This window comes from Oncorhynchus clarkii, chromosome 31 (assembly GCF_045791955.1).
Source record: "Oncorhynchus clarkii lewisi isolate Uvic-CL-2024 chromosome 31, UVic_Ocla_1.0, whole genome shotgun sequence".
NCBI lineage: Eukaryota > Metazoa > Chordata > Actinopteri > Salmoniformes > Salmonidae > Oncorhynchus > Oncorhynchus clarkii.
In genome coordinates, this window is record NC_092177.1 from 18,508,386 (window position 1) to 18,530,876 (window position 22,491).

Consider the following 22,491-nt stretch of genomic DNA (forward strand, 5'->3'; position numbering starts at 1 on the left):
CTTTGAGATTTTAATGTCCATCCCAGCAGAACAACAGTGTTTCTGTCTGAAACTAAAAACAATCTATTTCCTGAGTTTAGCCAGTTTGACAAACATTTCATGTTTCTTTGGACAAGTAATAAAAAAATAAATCCTTCATATAGTTTTCACTTTAGATGTAGGATCTTCATTTGATTACTCTCTTGTTGCTTATAATTTTCCTTTACAGCAGGAAATGCAAACTTGTAGTGTATTCGAGGTATAAAAAGGCTTCTAAAGTTTATTTCCACCTTAAAATTTCAGACTTGATTTGTTGTAACAAAAAATGTCCATTAATTATAATTCACATTTCCTGTTGCTGCAGGATTATTTTCCTAGCAAATTAGCAAATTGGCTCAAATTAAGATCCTAAATCTGTACTTTGAACTGATGTAGTAAACATTCCCTAACATCAAACTGTATAATTGAATATGTCTCAACATGTCTAAATGGTTCCTCATTTAAGCTGCATATTGTGGCATTATGTTTGCTCAGTAGATCCAGTTTGACAAGTCACATCATGTAGACAGTTCTAATGATACCCTAGAAGATCAGACTGAGAACACACACCTTCACCTGTATGAGGTCCTGGGTTTGGGCTGCATCACATCCGGCCGTGATTAGGAGTCCCATAAGGCGGTGCACAATTGGCACAGAGTTGGCCGCCATTGTAAATAAGAATTTGCTCTTAACTGACTTGCCTAGTTCAATAAAAGGTTCAATAAAAAATAAATAATTCCAGACATAAGAAATCCGGATAGCACTCTCAAAAATAATAGTGTTATGGTGAAAGGAGCAATCCATGCATCGTCACACACCAGATTCCACTGTGGAAAGGCACAACGTGAGAATGATAATGCAGACATTTCCAGAGATCAGGGAAATATGCAAAGCTGTCAAGGCAAAGGGTGGCTACTTATATAATCAAAATATATTAACACTTTTTTTTTTTTTACATGAATCCATGTGTTATTTCATAGTTTTGATGTGTTCACTACTTTCCTACAGTGTAGAAATTTGTAAAAAAAAATAAAGAAAATTCCTGGAATGAGGTGTCCAAACTTTTGACTGGTACTGTATAAAGACAATTTGCCCAGAAAACTTTGGGTGTCAAATTACATCGTCCACTGACTGTCTGTTGTTGATCCCTGCAATAGTGCAACCATTCTTCTCAATGTGTGATACCTGCTTCCACATTACCACTGAGCAAATACTCCAAACATTGTTGAAGGTGGAAACTTCCAATGGCACACCAATAAATTGGCAGATGGAAGCAAATATTTTACTTATCCCATGATGAGTCTCATTCCCCATAAATCAGATACCAGGGTTGGGTTGAATTCCATTTCAATTCCAGTCAATTTAGAAACTAAACCAAATTCTAATTCCTCATTGAAAAGCATTTAAGAGAACTGGAACTTCAGTATATTTCCTGAATTGACTCCAACTCTGTTAAATACTACTTGAACCACTAGCCATCACCTGCTACCTGACTGTTCTCAGGAAAAGTAGAAAGGATCACCCACAGCAGAGTTGGATTTAACCTGTCTAAATGCTGAAACATCACTGAACTTTGAATTCAAGGGCAGGCCTGATGACATCACATCATTACAGTTGGTTCAAGTTAAAACAAGGCATTTGAGAGGCTGTACAATCTTCACAAAAACCTTTAATACTATGCCGTCTTGGTTATACTGTATTCATTACATTTGACAGTCAGTGACACACACAATCATAACTCACCCAAATGTTTTAGTTTGAAGATTAATGAGGAACTGCATCATTGATCAAGTCAAATGTGAGGGCAATTACTGTGGGTGTGTTAGTAAATTCACTGGAGTGCAAGAGTGCGCACTATTCGTAAATTCAGAGCGTTTCGCTCTCGGAGCGTTCAGAGTGCACATTGGATGCTCTGCTCTAGCGAGGAGTAGGGATGAGCCGAGCATTCTGACCTCACAATGGCAAGCATCCAAGCTAACTGGCTGAAGTTGGCTAGCTTGCTAGCTACTTCCACACAAAAAAAACGCCTAACACCTAACTCTGACTATTTTACTCACCCTAACATAGCTGGTTATCCAGAGTGTTGGTGACAAACTTACTGCTGGCAACAATTTAACTACACTTTTTGTCTACGTTTACTGACACTGATCATATTCAGTGTGTGTTGCTCGTTCAGAAATCCATCAGTTATTCTGCGCTCTGGCACACTAAGACAAGAGTGCTCTGAAATCCGTGTAAATAGCCAGAGTGAATTTACAAACACACCCTGTGTAACAGCTACATGACATGATAACAAAAGCCTAAGGTTTTAGATCAGCAAGCTACAATATTAATCAGTTACGGATCAATCAAGATTATAAAGTAAACTATTGTAGTTAATGCACAGAGCATCCTTTTAAAAGCGTGATTTACAGGAGGTCAAAAAGTGAATGCATCTGTGGTACAACATTTTCCAGTTGAGCCCAATAGGTGAGAGATGTGTTTCAGGTAAACTAGTATTCACTTAGGGGTGGGGTCTTGTTATGGATCTCAAGCCGCTGCAATGGAGGCATCTTCTGCTTGTCGGCCCTGGGGCTGAAATATATTTAAAAAAAATAAGTATTAGGATAGTTTACTGATTTTGCACTACACAGTCTACTCAAACATAATTATATCAACACTTCACTGGTTGATGGAAGGTGAATTTCGAGTTTAAGTTGGTTAATTTTGCAGCTGTATTCTATGTAAATATGTTTCAGCTAACACTGAGATGTATCTACAGAATATGCCATGTGGTTAGAAAGAGCCTAGTGGCTGTTAACATAGAATTAGAATGAATAGACAAGAAGTCCCCTCATTTGATTTATTTGGGTTCTAAGCTACAGTGCCTTGCGAAAGTATTCGGCCCCCTTTAACTATGCGACCTTTTGCCACATTTCAGGCTTCAAACATAAAGATATAAAACTGTATTTTTTTGTGAAGAATCAACAACAAGTGGGACACAATCATGAAGTGGAACGACATTTATTGGATATTTCAAACCTTTTTAACAAATCAAAAACTGAAAAATTGGGCGTGTAAAATTATTCAGCCCCTTTACTTTCAGTGCAGCAAACTCTCTCCAGAAGTTCAGTGAGGATCTCTGAATGATCCAATGTTGACCTAAATGACTAATGATGATAAATACAATCCACCTGTGGGTAATCAAGTCTCCGTATAAATGCACCTGCACTGTGATAGTCTCAGAGGTCCGTTAAAAGCGCAGAGAGCATCATGAAGAACAAGGAACACACCAGGCAGGTCTGAGATACTGTTGTGAAGAAGTTTAAAGCCGGATTTGGATACAAAAACATTTCCCAAAGCTTTAAACATCCCAAGGAGCACTGTGCAAGCGATAATATTGAAATGGAAGGAGTATCAGACCACTGCAAATCTACCAAGACCTGGCCGTCCCTCTAAACTTTCAGCTCATACAAGGAGAAGACTGATCAGAGATGCAGCCAAGAGGCCCATGATCACTCTGGATGAACTGCAGAGATCTGCAGCTGAGGTGGGAGACTCTGTCCATAGGGCAACAATCAGTCGTATATTGCACAAATCTGGCCTTTATGGAAGAGTGGCAAGAAGAAAGCCATTTCTTAAAGATATCCATAAAAAGTGTCGTTTAAAGTTTGCCACAAGCCACCTGGGAGACACACCAAACATGTGGAAGAAGGTGCTCTGGTCAGATGAAACCAAAATTGAACTTTTTGGCAACAATGCAAAACGTTATGTTTGGCGTAAAAGCAACACAGCTGAACACACCATCCCCACTGTCAAACATGGTGGTGGCAGCATCATGGTTTGGGCCTGCTTTTCTTCAGCAGGGACAGGGAAGATGGTTAAAATTGATGGGAAGATGGATGGAGCCAAATACAGGACCATTCTGGAAGAAAACCTGATGGAGTCTGCAAAAGACCTGAGACTGGGACGGAGATTTGTCTTCCAACAAGACAATGGTCCAAAACATAAAGCAAAATCTACAATGGAATGGTTCAAAAATAAACATATCCAGGTGTTAGAATGGCCAAGTCAAAGTCCAGACCTGAATCCAATCGAGAATCTGTGGAAAGAACTGAAAGCTGCTGTTCACAAATGCTCTCCATCCAACCTCACTGAGCTCGAGCTGTTTTGCAAGGAGGAATGGGAAAAAATTTCAGTCTCTCGATGTGCAAAACTGATAGAGATATACCCCAAGCAACTTACAGCTGTAATCGCAGCAAAAGGTGGCGCTACAAAGTATTAACTTAAGGGGGCTGAATAATTTTGCACGCCCAATTTTTCAGTTTCTGATTTGTTAAAAAAGTTTGAAATATCCAATAAATGTCGTTCCACTTCATGATTGTGTCCCACTTGCTGTTGATTCTTCACAAAAAAATACAGTTTTATATCTTTATGTTTGAAGCCTGAAATGTGGCAAAAGGTCGCAAAGTTCAAGGGGGCCGAATACTTTCGCAATGCACTGTAAGTGTACCTTGACAAAGATGCGTGAGGGGAGAAAGCGTCGAAGCAGCTGTCCGGACACGGCAGGGAAGCGCAGCAGGCTGATGTTGAGCTGGGGAAGGTTCTGGTACCCTGCCATCAGAGGGTAGAAGTTATACAACATCTCCTGCTCCGCTCCAGGCAGGATCCTCAGACGCACCTGGGGAAACACCGTGACACTAAAGGCATGTAGAGCAAGAGACTGGAGACCGCATGGGTCCTCAAATGGTATGGTCTATTCTAGTCTAATTCTGAATGAAAACCATCGGTTCTCTACTACATGTGTTGTTAGGCAGCAGTTTAAATTGGAATACAAATAATGGTGGAAACTCCAGCCTCAAAACAGACCAGTGTCAAGTCGAACTCTGGCACTCAGTTAAGTTGTACCCTGGGCTTGCATGTTGAACTGACAACAATAAGGAGTGTAGTAGAGAGTTGTCTGCGTGTAACTATTGTACTGTCCTGTACTCAATTTGTCTCAGGCTGTATGGAATCTCACAATAGAACTCAAGATTGTATCAGGCTCGTAGTGGAGTCGTCGCTGAGTTGCACAGAAATAAACACCAAATGACGGTTGCAGTTAAAGCCAGTGAGTAATATGTTTGTGCTACTTTACAGTTCGTTTGATGTGTTTACCAAGGGTGGGAGGGGGAATGTTGCAGAGACCTACCTGCTTGAGGCCAGAGAACATGAAGGCATCACTGGGTTCCACAGACATCTCCACGTCCTGGACCAGCCCCGTCCGGTTCTGGATGTGGTACCTCACTGGCATAGACTCCCGCACCCTTCCAAACGACGGCAGCTCTGTAACCACCAAACACAGGGAACCATTGTTATGTACATCTGAATGGGACAGAAAAACTGGAAAACAGACATATTCGACATATATTTTTAGACTCAACTGTGAAAATAATACATAATTCAGATCAAGACATGCTGTACCTGCATGAACATATAGAGGAATGGTCTCCACCATCACATGGGGGAGGGTGGCAACAGTCGTCACAACAGGTGCATCTGCACACCAAGATTTCCTGAAATAGCAATACAAATGTAATGAGTTAAAGCTTCAGGAAAAGAAAATGTCTTGACCTTGTGAATTTTCCATTGTGCTTGACAGGAGGAGAAATGTCAGAGTAGAGAACAGGAGAATGGCCGGCTGGAGTCAAGCAGACACACCTCTTCCAGGAGATGAGGTACTGTCCAGACGCCACGCTGCTCGTCCCGTTGAGCACAGGGGGACACTGAAGGCTGAAACACTCGCTGGCACATTCCCCTGTCTGCAGCACCACTGGTGGAAAACAACAACCAAACCTGAAGGTTAGGCTACAAGGAACTCGGGTGTGTTTCTATGCTACAAACTACTAACACACACTGAAACTACAACGACTGGGGTCATTAGAATATATGGTCTTAGATGGGAGATGTTGAGGCTTCCCCTGCAGAGCTATGTCAGAGGGAGCTTTAGTGTGCATCCCAAATTCCCTATATAGTGCACTACTTTTGACCATGGTCCATAGGGCACTTCAGAGGGAATAGGGTGCCAACTGGGACGCGACCATAGAGACGGTGGTGTCATACCCTGCTCCACCTGGGACTGGGGCTGGTCCATGGCAGCCATGGTGGGGGCCAGCTGCAGCTGGCTGGTCACGAGGTGGAGAGGCCAAGGGGACGCACTCAGGATGTCTGTCATCAGCAGAAAGGGGATGTCCACATACACTCTATCCAGGTGCTCAAACTGAAACACAACATAATCCATTATCACTGAAGTCACTGCACTGACAAGCACTGACTTACCAACATTGAACAAAAAAACTGCACTCAAAACTGCATTCAAACACCACATTAAAACTGCGCCCAAAACACCATTAAAACAGCACTCAAAACCCCATTAAAACAGCACTCAAAACTACATTTGCACAACAATGCCAACAACATCAATAGAGGGAAAATAAGTTAAACCTTTGTGGATACAAACTTCACAGCAACTTCAAATGGAACAACGGTTTCTATGGTAACGGTTTCATCCTACAAAAAAGAAAGCTATGGTCAACAAACAGTTAATTTCATACATATTTATGGACACAAGTCACAAATACTGAAACTAGCAATGAGTGAGGTTTCAGTGCACAAACTCACTTTGTGACACCTGCAGGTGATGTCTTTGCCCTCCACCTTGGTGCTCAAGGCATAGGCAACATGGAACAGGAAGATTCTGGCTCCAGTGGTGACACAGCGAACATACAGACACTTCTCAACCTGTTCAATAGAGAACGATTAGTACAAACACACTGCTGATGTCCCTCAAGAGATCTCAGCAAAACAAGGGGGTCCGGTTTCCCAGACACAGATGAAGCCTAGTCCTGGCCCAAAAAGCTATATTAATGGAGATTCTCCATTGCCCATGCTTTTTTTCATGATGGACAGTGAGGTTGTGCAGGCCTGAGGGTGGGTGGGGGATGTACCTTTTCTCCCGGCTGGAGGTCTCCAATGGCAATGTCTGGAAGCAGTGCAGGATGGGATTCGTCACACATCTCCAAACCGTTCAGGGTCACATGGGTGGACTGTGTGAGGTTTGCATCCTGACCTTAAGGTGGTGGGACAAATATCAAAGCTTGTGATACCTAACCAATGTATGTCAGTGTTTTCCCAATGCTGTAAGGTCCATAGAAATAGAATTCCTTAAACTGAGATTTCCCATTTAAACCCCATTCTGAGAAGTCTGTTTCCAGGGTTCTATCCTGTGTCAAGCAGTTTCTGGTTCTGAAGTTGTGAACTACAGGAAAAAGAGGTCAGAGCACGCCACCATTCTCATCGACTCGGCTGCAGTGGAGCAGTTTGAGAGCTTCAAGTTCCTTGGTGTCCACATCAACAAACTAACATGTTCTAAACACACAAAGACAGTCGTGAAGAGGGCATGACAAAACCTATTCCCCCTCAGGAGGCTGAAAAGATTTGTCATGGGTCCTCAGATCCTCAAAAGGTTCCACAGCTGCACCATCGAGAGCATCCTGCCTGGTTGCATCACTGCCTGGTATGGCAACTGCTCAGCCTCCGACTGCAAGGCACTACAGAGGGTAGTGCGAACGGCCCAGTACATCCCTAGGGCCAAGCTTCCTGCCATCCAGGACCTCTATACCAGGCGGTGTCAGAGGAAGCCCCTAAAAATTGTCAAAGACTCCAGCCACCCTAGTCATAGACTGTTCTCTCTGCTACCCTGGTACCGGAGTGCCAAGTCTAGGTCCAAGAGGCTTCTAAACAGCTTCTACCCCCAAGCCATAACACTCCTGAACATCTAGTAAAATGGCTACCCAGACTATTTGCAGTGGACCCCCTCTCACCCCCTCTTTACATCACTGCTACTCTCTGTTGTCATCTATGCATATTCACTTTAATAACTCTACCTACATCTACATACTACCTCAAATAACCTGTGCCACTGCAAATTGACTCTGTATCAGTACCCCCCTGTACATAGTTTTGCTATTGTTATTTTACTGCTGCTCTTGAATTACTTTTTTATTTCTTATTCTTATCTGTATTTTTTTGAAACTGCATTGTTGGTTAGGGGCTCGTAAGTAAGCATTTCACTGTAAGGTCTACATCTGTGTATTCGGCGCATGTGACTAATAAAATTTGATTTGATCCTGTGCTGTGTCAAACAGTTCTGGTGTAATGCTGCCTACCTGGTTTGAGTCCGGCAGTGAGTTTGACGTCTTTGGTCACTGTCTCCTCGTTGGACTGGATGGAGACAGTGATGCGGTACATCTCGTTGTTCAGAGCAGGGGGCTCATGACTCAGCTGAACAGAGATCTTGGGAATGCGAGAGATTATCCTGAAGAACAAAACACATTGTCAGATTAGGATGACGCACCGTCTGTTACCAACTCAACTAAGTTTTGAACTTATGACAGTATGAAAAAACTGAGGGCGACATTTTCCTCTATGCTGTGAGCTAATTACCTTAGTTGTAACTGGTTAGTTTAACCAGAGATTTAGTAAACAATGCGATACACACAATGGCAAGGTACAGCATCACAGCTCCCGTTACTTGAAATGTTGCAGTGCATTATGGAAAATGTCTCTGCTCCCTTGGTGTGCAGACAGTGAAGCATGTCATACATGGATCTTGTAAATCAGTGACATAGTGTGACTAAAGTGAACACTATGGAGACTCACATGGTGCTGGCCTGGATAGACACGGTGTCCCATTCCACATGCTGCTCTGGGACACGCCCCCTGCTCTTAAAGGACCTGGCCGCCAGCAGAGCTTCGTGGGACGAGGCAGCATCTCCTCCCCCGCCTCGCCAGTTGAGGAAGACGCAGCGGCCGTTATCACTGCCCAGCATCAGGTCCACCGCTGTGATCTAACACACACACACAAAGTTAAACACACAAAGCTAAACACACAGTGTGCACAAATCCATAAGATAGATCACAGGTAAAAAGGTGATGCTCTTCATCTTTCTTGGTTATGTTAAATCTGTGTCTACTATGCCAGTACAGCACAGTTTAGGACACCCTGAGTGACACACTTTCCCTTACCTCTATCTTCTTCCCCACATCCTCAGTTTTAGCCACAAACTTGAAGCTGTATATGCGTGTCTTGCCAGGGACCAGGCACATGTTCTCTTGACTGGAGGCCTCTAGGATATCCTGAGACTTACACGGTTCCTCTACCACACACAACTGGTTATACTCCTGAAAAAGGACAAAGAGCCACCAGAGAGTCCGAGTCAACAGAGAGTGGTTGTGCCTGCATGGATTGTGGTGGGGTAGTAGAGTTATGTAGTGGGTCTGTACCTGGTTGCTGAGGCTGACACACAGTTTAGAGAAGCGGACAGGGTGAGGGCAGTCAGCCCTCAGGTAGACATGCAGCTGGACTGGGTCATCCACGTGGAAACTAGGGGACAGGAATTTGGCCTTGCACTGGACTGGAAAGACAAATGTGTGGTATATGTTAGGTACAGTGCCTTGCGAAAGTATTCGGCTCCCTTGAACTTTGCGACCTTTTGCCACATTTCAGGCTTCAAACATAAAGATATAAAACTGTATTTTTTTGTGAAGAATCAACAACAAGTGGGACACAATCATGAAGTGGAACGACATTTATTGGATATTTCAAACTTTTTTAACAAATCAGAAACTGAAAAATTGGGCGTGCAAAATTATTCAGCCCCCTTAAGTTAATACTTTGTAGCGCCACCTTTTGCTGCGATTACAGCTGTAAGTCTATCAGTTTTGCACATCGAGAGACTGAAATTTTTTCCCATTCCTCCTTGCAAAACAGCTCGAGCTCAGTGAGGTTGGATGGAGAGCATTTGTGAACAGCAGTTTTCAGTTCTTTCCACAGATTCTCGATTGGATTCAGGTCTGGACTTTGACTTGGCCATTCTAACACCTGGATATGTTTATTTTTGAACCATTCCATTGTAGATTTTGCTTTATGTTTTGGACCATTGTCTTGTTGGAAGACAAATCTCCGTCCCAGTCTCAGGTCTTTTGCAGACTCCATCAGGTTTTCTTCCAGAATGGTCCTGTATTTGGCTCCATCCATCTTCCCATCAATTTTAACCATCTTCCCTGTCCCTGCTGAAGAAAAGCAGGCCCAAACCATGATGCTGCCACCACCATGTTTGACAGTGGGGATGGTGTGTTCAGCTGTGTTGCTTTTACGCCAAACATAACGTTTTGCATTGTTGCCAAAAAGTTCAATTTTGGTTTCATCTGACCAGAGCACCTTCTTCCACATGTTTGGTGTGTCTCCCAGGTGGCTTGTGGCAAACTTTAAACAACACTTTTTATGGATATCTTTAAGAAATGGCTTTCTTCTTGCCACTCTTCCATAAAGGCCAGATTTGTGCAATATACGACTGATTGTTGTCCTATGGACAGAGTCTCCCACCTCAGCTGTAGATCTCTGCAGTTCATCCAGAGTGATCATGGGCCTCTTGGCTGCATCTCTGATCAGTCTTCTCCTTGTATGAGCTGAAAGTTTAGAGGGACGGCCAGGTCTTGGTAGATTTGCAGTGGTCTGATACTCCTTCCATTTCAATATTATCGCTTGCACAGTGCTGTTTAAAGCTTGGGAAATGTTTTTGTATCCAAATCCGGCTTTAAACTTCTTCACAACAGTATCTCGGACCTGCCTGGTGTGTTCCTTGTTCTTCATGATGCTCTCTGCGCTTTTAACGGACCTCTGAGACTATCACAGTGCAGGTGCATTTATACGGAGACTTGATTACACACAGGTGGATTGTATTTATCATCATTAGTCATTTAGGTCAACATTGGATCATTCAGAGATCCTCACTGAACTTCTGGAGAGAGTTTGCTGCACTGAAAGTAAAGGGGCTGAATAATTTTGCACGCCCAATTTTTCAGTTTTTGATTTGTTAAAAAAGTTTGAAATATCCAATAAATGTCGTTCCACTTCATGATTGTGTCCCACTTGTTGTTGATTCTTCACAAAAAAATACAGTTTTATATCTTTATGTTTGAAGCCTGAAATGTGGCAAAAGGTCGCAAAGTTCAAGGGGGCCGAATACTTTCGCAAGGCACTGTAGCTGTTCACAGAATCTCTCTTGTATCGTTTAAGATCTTGATGCATAATTGTATGATCTCGGTAGGTATACTGTAGAAGTGTACTAACCAAAGGGTACGTAGTCCTGCACCTCGATGGTGAACTCATTGCTGCCAGCCAGAGACATGCGGTCGCTCCACAGGGCCTGGGCAGCCTTGGCTGAGGCCTGGTCACAATCTGGCTCTGCCTCTGGGACCTCGTTCTATGAACACAGGCTCAGCGTTAACATCCACAGAACAGGGGCTACACAGTCACATGAACATCGGGTGATGTGACGGGTGCCATTTCTTCAACTCACCATCAGGACCTTGATGAGATTCTTCTCAATCCTGGATTTCTGCTCCTCCCGTAGAGTAGAAGCTGGAGAAACGGACAAAAGGGAACTTAAGGAAAAATGTAAATGACGATGGACTTCTGCTGCTGTTGATAAGGTGATGGCCAGGCTCTAAACAAACTGAACATTGTAAATAAGCAACATATTAAACTGACTAAGTAGCCCATAGAAGCAGAAAATGTCATCTGGGGAGAGCTGGGTGCAGCTGAAGAGTGTCCTGTACTATACCATCCTGTACCTCGTCCGACCAGCTCCATGGAGTAGGTGATGTAGTCCTTGACGTGGGCCATCAGGTAGGAGCACCGTAGCGCTGTGCTGAGGATGGAGGTGAGCAGGCTCCACCAGCGCTCTGTACGGTAGTCACACATCACATAGTCCAGCAGTCTGCATATAGACACACAGACCAACATAGGTAGGTAAGTTTCACAATGATTCTCTTATCCAAAACTTTTAATTATTCAATCTAATCACATTTAGAATATTTCAGCTTTGACTGCCAAAATAATAGCGAGTTAATACGCCACAGTAGCTCTACTGGCCTCATTACTGTAGTCCTGTAGGAACATATAAAAAGGTTCACTACTCAGTGTCATCACACTGTTCTACAAATAAAGAAATAATCTCTGCCATCCACACAACATAGGAAATGTTACTCTTCACTACCAGCTTAACCATGAACAAGCTCATCACAATGACGTAGAGACAAAACTGTATGCTATATGTCTGTTGTTGTGTTTTTTAAAGCTTTAAAATACCTTACTTTAACAATTATAATATCATAGGTGCAACTTTAAAATAGCTTTATTAGAATACAATATAATTTGATTAAAAAAACTATTATAATTTTGTTTCAAATGTGTTGCCTACAGTTCAGAAAGTAAAAACATTAATGGATACATAAATTGGAAGCGATAGATGTATCCTACACCATGATTTTTTCCATTCATAAAATGTGTAGGGTAAGCTACCTTGCCATAGTAGATTTTCCATAGTAAACAAGGAAATTAAATACTTTATATCAATTGTACAGAATGATTGTCAAATAGACAAATTGCCCTTAGTCTCCTCAAATTGCAGGACTCAATAGTTCAGATGATAATACCCAAAAGAGGGAGAAATTTCTTGACAAATGTTGGATGCAAACAGGACTAAGAGTAAACACCGAGATTCACTTAGGGAGAGGTAAATCGATGGCCGATTTGGTTGCAATTGAGATCAGCTGTGCAAGTGATTTTAGCGCCTGTTTATGGTATAACAGGAAATCCGTTGCCGATAATCTAGTCGCCATCAATGGTTGCAATTGGTCCAGTAATTTTCTGGAAGTCAGGCTTGCGCCCAATGACAGTGGGGATTTGTTATTATACTCTAATTGACTTAGTAACACATTTTACTTTTGTCCCACTGTGTCTGCTGAGTCAGGCTTACTTCAGTGCTTTGGTGTAGTCCTTGGCATGGTTGTACTCCTCTCCCATCTGCACCACTGGAGACAAACAGACAAACTTTGACAAGTACATGTAGACGCACACAGAAGTGATGCTTATGGTAACAATATGCTCCAAATGCACTGTTCCCCTTCAGCTCAGGGTAAAACTCACTCAGGTGGCTCTTCATCCGAGGACACTTGTATTTCTTGAACTGAGCCACAGCGTTGCTGAGCAGAGCAATGATTAGCTCCTGTAATACAGCAAACAGAACAATGGGAGACTCTCTCTTACACACTTTTGGCATAATAAACCAAGTTAAACCAAGAAGAATCAGTATTTTGCAGAAAACTCAGGTGCGGTTCTCATGGTATTCTTACTAAAAGTGAATCATATATTACCAGATACTGCTCTACATTACTAATGAAGGATGCCACAAGACTGAACCTTCTGTTTACGGAGTAGAAACTTTGGCCTTTCAAATGAACGTCCACTGAACAACAGACCTGGCAATATGGTAACGCTGTTAATAAATATTCCATCCTCACTGTTCATGGAGCAAATCGGTCATTTCAGTTTGTAATGTTGCAGTATCATCCAAATCCAGAATTCACTTTTGATCTGCTTAGTGGTTTTATTCACCATCATACACCATAAAACTGAACCTCCTTTGACCTGAAAACCTGACATGGCCTTCTTCCACAATTTACCATGAGGGTGAGAGCTTGCTATCCATTAACCTATTATAGGTCTACACTCATGGACTGCGCAAGCCCAACCCTGTGTAGCAATGTAGCCTTCATGCACTGAAAGAGGCTTCAGCGTTAGTAGAACATGAGAATGGCTGTGTCGTGCTGAATGAGTGAGTGAATGTGGACTAACGGAGTGGGGAACATCCTTCTCCTTCATTTGCAGCGCCAGGATTCCTCCTTTCTCCTTCTCCATGTGTGGGGGATCGATACCTGCAAATACAAAATAAGACATTTCAATCAATATTTAGAAACTGAGAGACTGATCAAAACAGCATGCTTGGTTTAAACGCCTGTATTTTTCTTAAAACTGCATGTTTGGTTAAGGGCTTGTAAGGAAGCATTTCACTGTAAGGTCTACTACACCTGTTGTATTTGGCGCATGTGACAAATAACATTTGATTTGAGCTGTACACACAAGTCTAAACACATACAGTGGGGCAAAAAAGTATTTAGTCAGCCACCAATTGTGCAAGTTCTCCCACTTAAAAAGATTTGAGAGGCCTGTAATATTCATCATAGGTACACTTCAACTATGACAGACAAAATGAGGAAAAAAATCCAGAAAATCACATTATAGGATTTTTAATGAATTTATTTGCAAATTATGGTGGAAAATAAGTATTTGGTCACAAACAAGCAAGCAAGATTTCTGGCTCTCACAGACCTGTAACTTCTTCTTTAAGAGGCTCCTCTGTCCTCCACTCGTTACCTGTATTAATGGCACCTGTTTGAACTTGTTATCAGTATAAAAGACACCTGTCCACAACCTCAAACAGTCACACTCCAAACTCCACTATGGCCAAGACCAAAGAGCTGTCAAAGGACACCAGAAACAAAATTGTAGCCCTGACCAGGCTGGGAAGACTGAATCTGCAATAGGTAAGCAGCTTGGTTTGAAGAAATGAACTGTGGGAGCAATTATTAGGAAATGGAAGACATACAAGACCACTGATAATCTCCGTCGATCTGGGGCTCCACGCAAGATCTCACCCCGTGGGGTCAAAATGATCACAAGAACGGTGAGCAAAAATCCCAGAACCACACGGGGGGACCTAGTGAATGACCTGCAGAGAGCTGGGACCAAAGAAACAAAGCCTACCATCAGTAACACACTACGACGCCAGGGACTCAAATCCTGCAGTGCCAGACGTGTCCCCCTGCTTAAGCCAGTACATGTCCAGGCCCGTCTGAAGTTTGCTAGAGATAATTTGGATGATCCAGAAGAAGATTGGGAGAATGTCATATGGTCAGATGAAACCAAAATGTAACTTTTTGGTAAAAACTCAACTCGTCGTGTTTGGAGAACAAAGAATGCTGAGTTGCATCCAAAGAACACCATACCTACTGTGAAGCATGGGGGTGGAAACATCATGCTTTGGGGCTGTTTTTCTGCAAAGGGACCAGGATGACTGATCCGTGTAAAGGAAAGAATGAATGGGGCCATGTATCGTGAGATTTTGATTGAAAACCTCCTTCCATCAGCAAGGGCATTGAAGATGAAACGTGGCTGGGTCTTTCAGCATGACAATGATCCCAAACACACCGCCCGGGCAACGAACGAGTGGCTTCGTAAGAAGCATTTCAAGGTCCTGGAGTGGCCTAGCCAGTCTCCAGATCTCAACCCCATAGAAAATCTTTGGAGGGAGTTGAAAGTCCGTATTGGCCAGCAACAGCCCCAAAACATTACTACTCTAGAGGAGATCTGCATGGAGGAATGGGCCAAAATACCAGCAACAGTGTGTGAAAACCTTGTGAAGACTTACAAAAAACGTTTGACCTCTGTCATTGCCAACAAAGGGTATATAACAAAGTATTGAGATAAACTTTTGTTATTGACCAAATACTTATTTTCCACCATAATTTGCAAATAAATTCATAAAAAATCCTACAATGTGATTTTCTGGATTTTTTTTCTAATTTTGTCTGTCATAGTTTAAGTGTACCTATGATAAATTACAGGCCTCTCTCATCTTAAGTGGGAGAACTTGCACAATTGGTGGCTGACTAAATAGTTTTTTGCCCCACTGTAAAAGCTACTTTTAGTGCTGAAAGATTAGTGTTGAGATGGGCATACTCACTCTGGTGGCCCTGTCTCCAGGCTCTCTGCCCATAGAAGTCCAGAGCTCCGCTGGGCGTCTCCAGGTGGTCTGGGGTGGGGTAGCTCACACTGGCCTGCGAAAGGGAAATACAGTGACCGTCCGTCAACATGTGATAACGGTCATGGGTGGGGATGCCATGAGGGGGCATAGAGGCCTTCTGACGCGATTGTTGTGCTGTGTGTAAACTAGAATGATTGCACAGCATGAAGAATCTACGATGCAGACATCAACAAAAATATTAGCCCATATCAATGCCATACATTACACATTATATACTCATATGTTGAGTTTCCATCTGAGATCTCCCCCACTGTTTTACCCAAAAGGCTCAGACTTTTCTGTTTCCATCTACATGGGCCAGCACCAGTGTCTCACTAGGTCATACGGCTGCAGAGGCCCTGCTCTCACTTGGGGACAAAGCCAGGCCACTGGTACTTTCCGCTGTAATTTACATAACAATGGCTAACTGTGAACTCTAACACCTTCTCACAAAACTACTGTCTTGATGATGCAGAGGTTCTGTTAATTACATTAACGCTGACATTAACATAAAACCCTTGAGGCACACCGGTATGAGGTAAGTCTCAGTTGGAAGTGCAGCAATAGTGGCTCTATATACATTTTTCCCCTCTCAAGCTTCTGCAGTCTTGTGAAAGACAGCTGTCTGAGTCACACATGCATTGCTGTACCTCATGGGCACACAGGTGAGTTGCTTGCTGCTTGCGTTCCTGGGCGTAGTAGGCAGCCTGCTGGTAGTAGAAGCCAGGGTTCTGAGTCTGGATGGCCGTCAGACCCAGCTTGATCGCCTCATCAAACAGGTCACCAAAAGACTGGAACCTGGGAGTGAGGAAATGGGTGGAGATGGGTTATTATCAATGATGGCATCAGGGAAGAATGGTAGGGAAGTGGGTATTGACTTCTTACTGTTTGGACATCCATGCTGTGTGCTCAAATGCCAGCTCTGCACTACCAATCTTCTTCTTGCACAGATCAATATGCTTCCTGAACTGAGCAATGGCATCCAAAGGTGTGTTGTGTTGGAAGCATAGTCGACAGATCTGAAAAGAGGTTTTCTGTTACACATGTAACTCAACAGGGTATACAGCACAGTCTATATGTTGGGAGCGCAATGTCTGCATTCCAGTTAATTATGATCCAAAAGCACCTTGTAGTTTATGAATCCAGCCATGGTCTTTATCTCCAGCATGTTGGTCTCGTGGGTTCTCAGCTCATGTACAAGGCTGTAGGCAGTCCTGTAGTATCTGCATCAGAAACAGTACTAATGATGTGTCAGACAGACAGTCAGACAGCACTAGAGAGATGCATTGTAAGACCAATCATATATACAGTGCCTTGCGAAAGTATTCGGCCCCCTTGAACTTTGCGACCTTTTGCCACATTTCAGGCTTCAAACATAAAGATATAAAACTGTATTTTTTTGTGAAGAATCAACAACAAGTGGGACACAATCATGAAGTGGAACGACATTTATTGGATATTTCAAACTTTTTTAACAAATCAAAAACTGAAAAATTGGGCGTGCAAAATTATTCAGCCCCCTTAAGTTAATACTTTGTAGCGCCACCTTTTGCTGCGATTACAGCTGTAAGTCGCTTGGGGTATGTCTCTATCAGTTTTGCACATCGAGAGACTGAAATTTTTTCCCATTCCTCCTTGCAAAACAGCTCGAGCTCAGTGAGGTTGGATGGAGAGCATTTGTGAACAGCAGCTTTCAGTTCTTTCCACAGATTCTCGATTGGATTCAGGTCTGGACTTTGACTTGGCCATTCTAACACCTGGATATGTTTATTTTTGAACCATTCCATTGTAGATTTTGCTTTATGTTTTGGACCATTGTCTTGTTGGAAGACAAATCTCCGTCCCAGTCTCAGGTCTTTTGCAGACTCCATCAGGTTTTCTTCCAGAATGGTCCTGTATTTGGCTCCATCCATCTTCCCATCAATTTTAACCATCTTCCCTGTCCCTGCTGAAGAAAAGCAGGCCCAAACCATGATGCTGCCACCACCATGTTTGACAGTGGGGATGGTGTGTTCAGGGTGATGAGCTGTGTTGCTTTTACGCCAAACATAACGTTTTGCATTGTTGCCAAAAAGTTCAATTTTGGTTTCATCTGACCAGAGCACCTTCTTCCACATGTTTGGTGTGTCTCCCAGGTGGCTTGTGGCAAACTTTAAACAACACTTTTTATGGATATCTTTAAGAAATGGCTTTCTTCTTGCCACTCTTCCATAAAGGCCAGATTTGTGCAATATACGACTGATTGTTGTCCTATGGACAGAGTCTCCCACCTCAGCTGTAGATCACTCTGGATAAACTGCAGAGATCATGGGCCTCTTGGCTGCATCTCTGATCAGTCTTCTCCTTGTATGAGCTGAAAGTTTAGAGGGACGGCCAGGTCTTGGTAGATTTGCAGTGGTCTGATACTCCTTCCATTTCAATATTATCGCTTGCACAGTGCTCCTTGGGATGTTTAAAGCTTGGGAAATCTTTTTGTATCCAAATCCGGCTTTAAACTTCATGATTGTGTCCCACTTGTTGTTGATTCTTCACAAAAAAATACAGTTTTATATCTTTATGTTTGAAGCCTGAATTGTGGCAAAAGGTCGCAAAGTTCAAGGGGGCCGAATACTTTCGCAAGGCACTGTACACACACACACACACACACACACACACACACACACACACACACACACACACACAGAGCTGTGTTGAACTTACTTTAGGGAATTCTGTGTGTCTTGCTTGAGCTCACTGAAGAATGCAATCTTAAACTGGTGTCTCACAAACAGCAACTGCAACAACAACATGCACCAGTTGATGACATTGCAGTGATATAACCAGCATTAGCTTAGCTGCAAATTAAGTCATTAAAATAAAAATGACACAGAGAGACTTGGAGGAGTCATTGATTAACATAGTGGTGGTGGAGATCATAGGGAACCAGGAAAACCTACACATTATTTCTGTCATGTCTCACCTGATGGGTTGTTTTGTTGAGGAACTCTTTGTGGGATTTGACCCTCCTAATCTCTGTGTAATAGTAGGTCTGTGCATGCTCATAGAACGCATTTTCCAGCCTGAAAATAAGTACATAACACATACTAGGGAGGCTTCGTGATAAGGGTAACATACAACACCAGTGAAATGTTTCAACACACCTACTCATTCAAGGGTTTTTCTTTATTTGGACTATTTTCTACATTGTAGAATAATAGTGAAGACATCACAACTATGAAATAATACATATGTAGTAACCAAAATATATTTTATATTTGAGATTCTTCAAAGTAGCCACCCTTTGCCTTGATGACAGCTTTGCACACTCTTGGCATTCTTGCAACCAGCTTCATGAGGTAGTCTATAATCAATTTAAAATTTACAGGTATGCCTTGTTAAAAGTTAATTTGTGGAATTTCTTTCCTTCTTAATGTGTTTGAGCCAATCAGTTGTGTTGTGACAAGGTAGGGTTGGTATACAGCCCTATTTGGTAAAATACCAAGTCCATATTATGTGAAGAACAGCTCAAATAAGCAAAGAGAAATGTCAGTCCATCATTACTTTAAGACATGAAGGTCAGTCAATGCGGAACATTTCAAGAACTTTGAAAAAGTTTCTTCAAGTGCAGTCACAAAAACCATCAAGCACTATGATGAAACTGTCTCTCATGAGGACCGCCACAGGAAAGGAAGATCCAGAGTTACCTCTGCTGCAGAGGATATGTTCATTAGAGTTACCAGCCTCAGAAATAGCCAATTAACTGCACCTAAGATTGCAGCCCAAATAAATGCTTCACAGAGTTCAAGTAACAGACATCTCAACATCAACTGTTCAGAGGAGACTGCGTGAATCAGGCCTTCATGGTCAAATTGCTGCAAAGAAACCACTACTAAAGGACACCAATAATGAGAAGAGACTCGCTTGGGCCAAGAAACACAAACAATGGACATAAGACTGGTGGAAATCTGTCCTTTGGTCTGATGAGTCCAAATTTGAGATTTCTGGTTATAACCGCAGTGTCTTTGTGAGACACAGTAAGTCAATGGATGATCTCTGCCTGTGTGATTCCCACTGAAGCATGGAGGACGAGGTGCGATGGTGACACTGTGATTTATTTAGAATTCAAGGCACACTTAACCAGCATGGCTACCACAGCATTCTACAGCGATAAGCCATCCCATCTGGTTTGCACTTAGTGGGACTATCAACAGGACAATGACCCAACACACCTCCAGGCTGTGTAAGAGCTATTTGACCAAGAAGGAGAGCGATGGATTGCTGCATCAGATGACCTGGCCTCAACAATCGCCCAACCTTAACCCAATTGAGATGGTTTGGGTTGAGTTGAACCGCAGAGTGAAGGAAAAGCGGCCAACAAGTGCTCAGCATATGTGTGAACTCCTTCAAAACTGTTGGAAAAGCATTCCAAGTGAAGCTGGTTGAGAGAATGCCAATAGAATGCAAAGCTGTAATCAAGGCAATGGGTGGCTACTTTTATTTGATTTGTTTAACACTTTTTTGGTTACTACATGATTCCATATGTGTAATTTCATCGTTTGTATGTCTTCACTATTATTCTACAATGTAGAAAATACTAAAAATTATGAAAAACCCTTGAATGAGTAGTTTCCAAACTTTTCACTGGTACTGTACATGTCATATATTGAGAGATGATGGTGTCAACACAGCTATCGGTAATTTTTCTCAGGGCCTTTGATCTGATCCCGGGTCCCACCAAGAGGAATTACTTACCTGATGATGTAGCCCACGAGGTGATCAGTGTGAGGGAGGACGAAGAGAGACTTCCCAGACAGGTCACAGGCATTGCACAGGGAAGCAGCCCTCTCTGAAGCCACCAGGTCCTCACCTTGGCAGACAGCAGCAGCACAAATTCAGTCAGAGTCCAAGTATGCAGCCTAAACATACATTGCATGACACAATACAATCTCTACAGTACTGACATGGTTGTCAGTCCTACAGATGTAATATTGTGGCTGTTGATCATAAAACCTAACAGTACAATCAACATCTATGATCTGTATAACTGTAGATGCAATTACCTGGAGGAAGAGGGGTTTTCTTCTGAATTAAAACAACTGCAACCTTGGTGTTTCTTCCTTGAAGGCTTGTTCTGTGAATGACATGACACATTCATGATATACATTCCTTCAACTCAACAAACCCACTATAGATCTTCATTGATGACCAGTGAAGAGGAGTAGTACTACAGTACCTGACTATCTCTACTTTAGTGGCACACTCAGACTGCTTCTCCTTCCAAACTGCATCATCCCAGTCCAGCTCATAGAACAGCACCAGCAAGGCAGGCACCAGGTTCAGGTGCTTGTTCATCCAGCCTGTCTTCAAGATCCCTTTGGGGATGTACCACTCATAGGAAGTTCTCTGAGAAAAAAACAACAGGGTCGTATTCACTTGTAGGCATGAAACTGAAGAATACAGGTTGAAACGGGAAGGTAGCCTCGTCTACCATCTGATCGCTTGTTTACGTTTTCCATTGCACACAGTTTTGCTACCGTTGTGCTTTAGTGTATACACCCCAAATGTTTGTGTTTGGGAACAAATGGTGTAAGTGGGTAACCTCATCAAGCAGCACTTACTTTGGTCCTACACTTTGGGTATTCATGGTCTCCTGGAAGGACCTTGAATGAGATGGGGACCCTGTCGGCCCTCCTGTTGGCACAGAAGGCATCCCATATTGCCCTATGGATGGCGTTATAAGTTACATCCAGCCCAGTCAGGGCCACAAAGGCCATGGGCCGGCAGCACAGCTCCGGGGGCAGATCCCATTGGGTCGGACTCATCATGATTGATGCTGCTGCAATCTAAACATGGAACAGACAACACAGACTGTTTACAACTATAGATAGCTATGTACGTCTGCAATGACAGGTGCACAACATATGTTCGTATGATGAGAAATATATATATATTTTTTTTTACTTCAACAAGACATTGTACAACTGGCAGAAACAAGCAGAATTGCGAGTACATTGTGAAAAGAATCCTAAAACAGTCAAAACACAATAAACAAACAACATGTGAGTCAAACAACAAGTCACAAGTATTCACAGTTGTTACAGCTGATGCCTGCCCTACAAATACAATCACAAAGTTGTGATTTAGCTTACAATGGCCGTATTATTAGCTAGCTAGGCACAACCACAATCACCAGAGTCAATTCAGAAAGAAAGAGGCAATAACATAGGACTGCATTGGCTCGTGGAAATAGCTGGCTACATTCACGTTGACACATTCATGTTATGATCATTTGACGACGTACACACAGTGACAGAAATGGTAGCTTGTAGTAAAGGCGATTAACAAACTAGCTACTTACCAAGCCAGCTAATGCTAGCTAGCTAGGCAACTCGGGTAAGCTAACTGGCTGAGTGTTGCAGACCGACTGAAAAATAAAAAAGTGCTTAGCTACATAAGTAACATGTCCAACTATATGTCAAATTCAGAATGTACACCAGTCAGCAAACAGTAACGTTAGCAAAGCCAACTAGTTAGCCAGTGACGAATAGCTTCCTGTCTCCTGATGCCTTCTGTTGACATGTAACGTTAGCTAGCTAGTGAACACAACCCCAGGCATAATATTGAGTACTACCGCTACCTGCTGGACAATCAACAAGAGTTCATGCCACTCCTCAATGTATCCAATAGGTCAAATCACACCCAATTATATTTATATCATTCGTCACACCATAACATTTTTGGACATCAAAATACATAATTTGTTTTG

The 22,491-nt window shown here is 42.7% G+C and overlaps 1 protein-coding gene across 1 annotated transcript; it reads right to left on the reverse strand.

Annotated features, from left to right (window-relative positions):
• Positions 1-1,667: 1,667 nt before the first annotated feature.
• Positions 1,668-22,331, reverse strand: LOC139390429 (trafficking protein particle complex subunit 11). Its single transcript, XM_071137549.1, has 30 exons — positions 22,084-22,331; positions 21,344-21,568; positions 20,959-21,128; positions 20,786-20,856; positions 20,478-20,592; positions 18,706-18,805; positions 18,447-18,520; positions 16,873-16,969; positions 16,632-16,765; positions 16,397-16,544; positions 15,687-15,780; positions 13,739-13,818; positions 13,031-13,109; positions 12,861-12,915; positions 11,674-11,819; positions 11,400-11,461; positions 11,171-11,303; positions 9,322-9,452; positions 9,064-9,219; positions 8,698-8,885; positions 8,205-8,353; positions 6,984-7,105; positions 6,658-6,777; positions 6,481-6,546; positions 6,100-6,256; positions 5,698-5,809; positions 5,461-5,552; positions 5,189-5,322; positions 4,511-4,678; positions 1,668-2,592 (listed from the first exon to the last, which is right to left on the reverse strand). The coding sequence occupies exons 2-30, from the start codon at positions 21,548-21,550 to the stop codon at positions 2,548-2,550; spliced, it is 3,405 nt and encodes a 1,134-aa protein (XP_070993650.1). The 5' UTR covers positions 21,551-21,568; positions 22,084-22,331; the 3' UTR covers positions 1,668-2,547.
• Between the last annotated feature and the right edge of the window lie 160 nt (positions 22,332-22,491).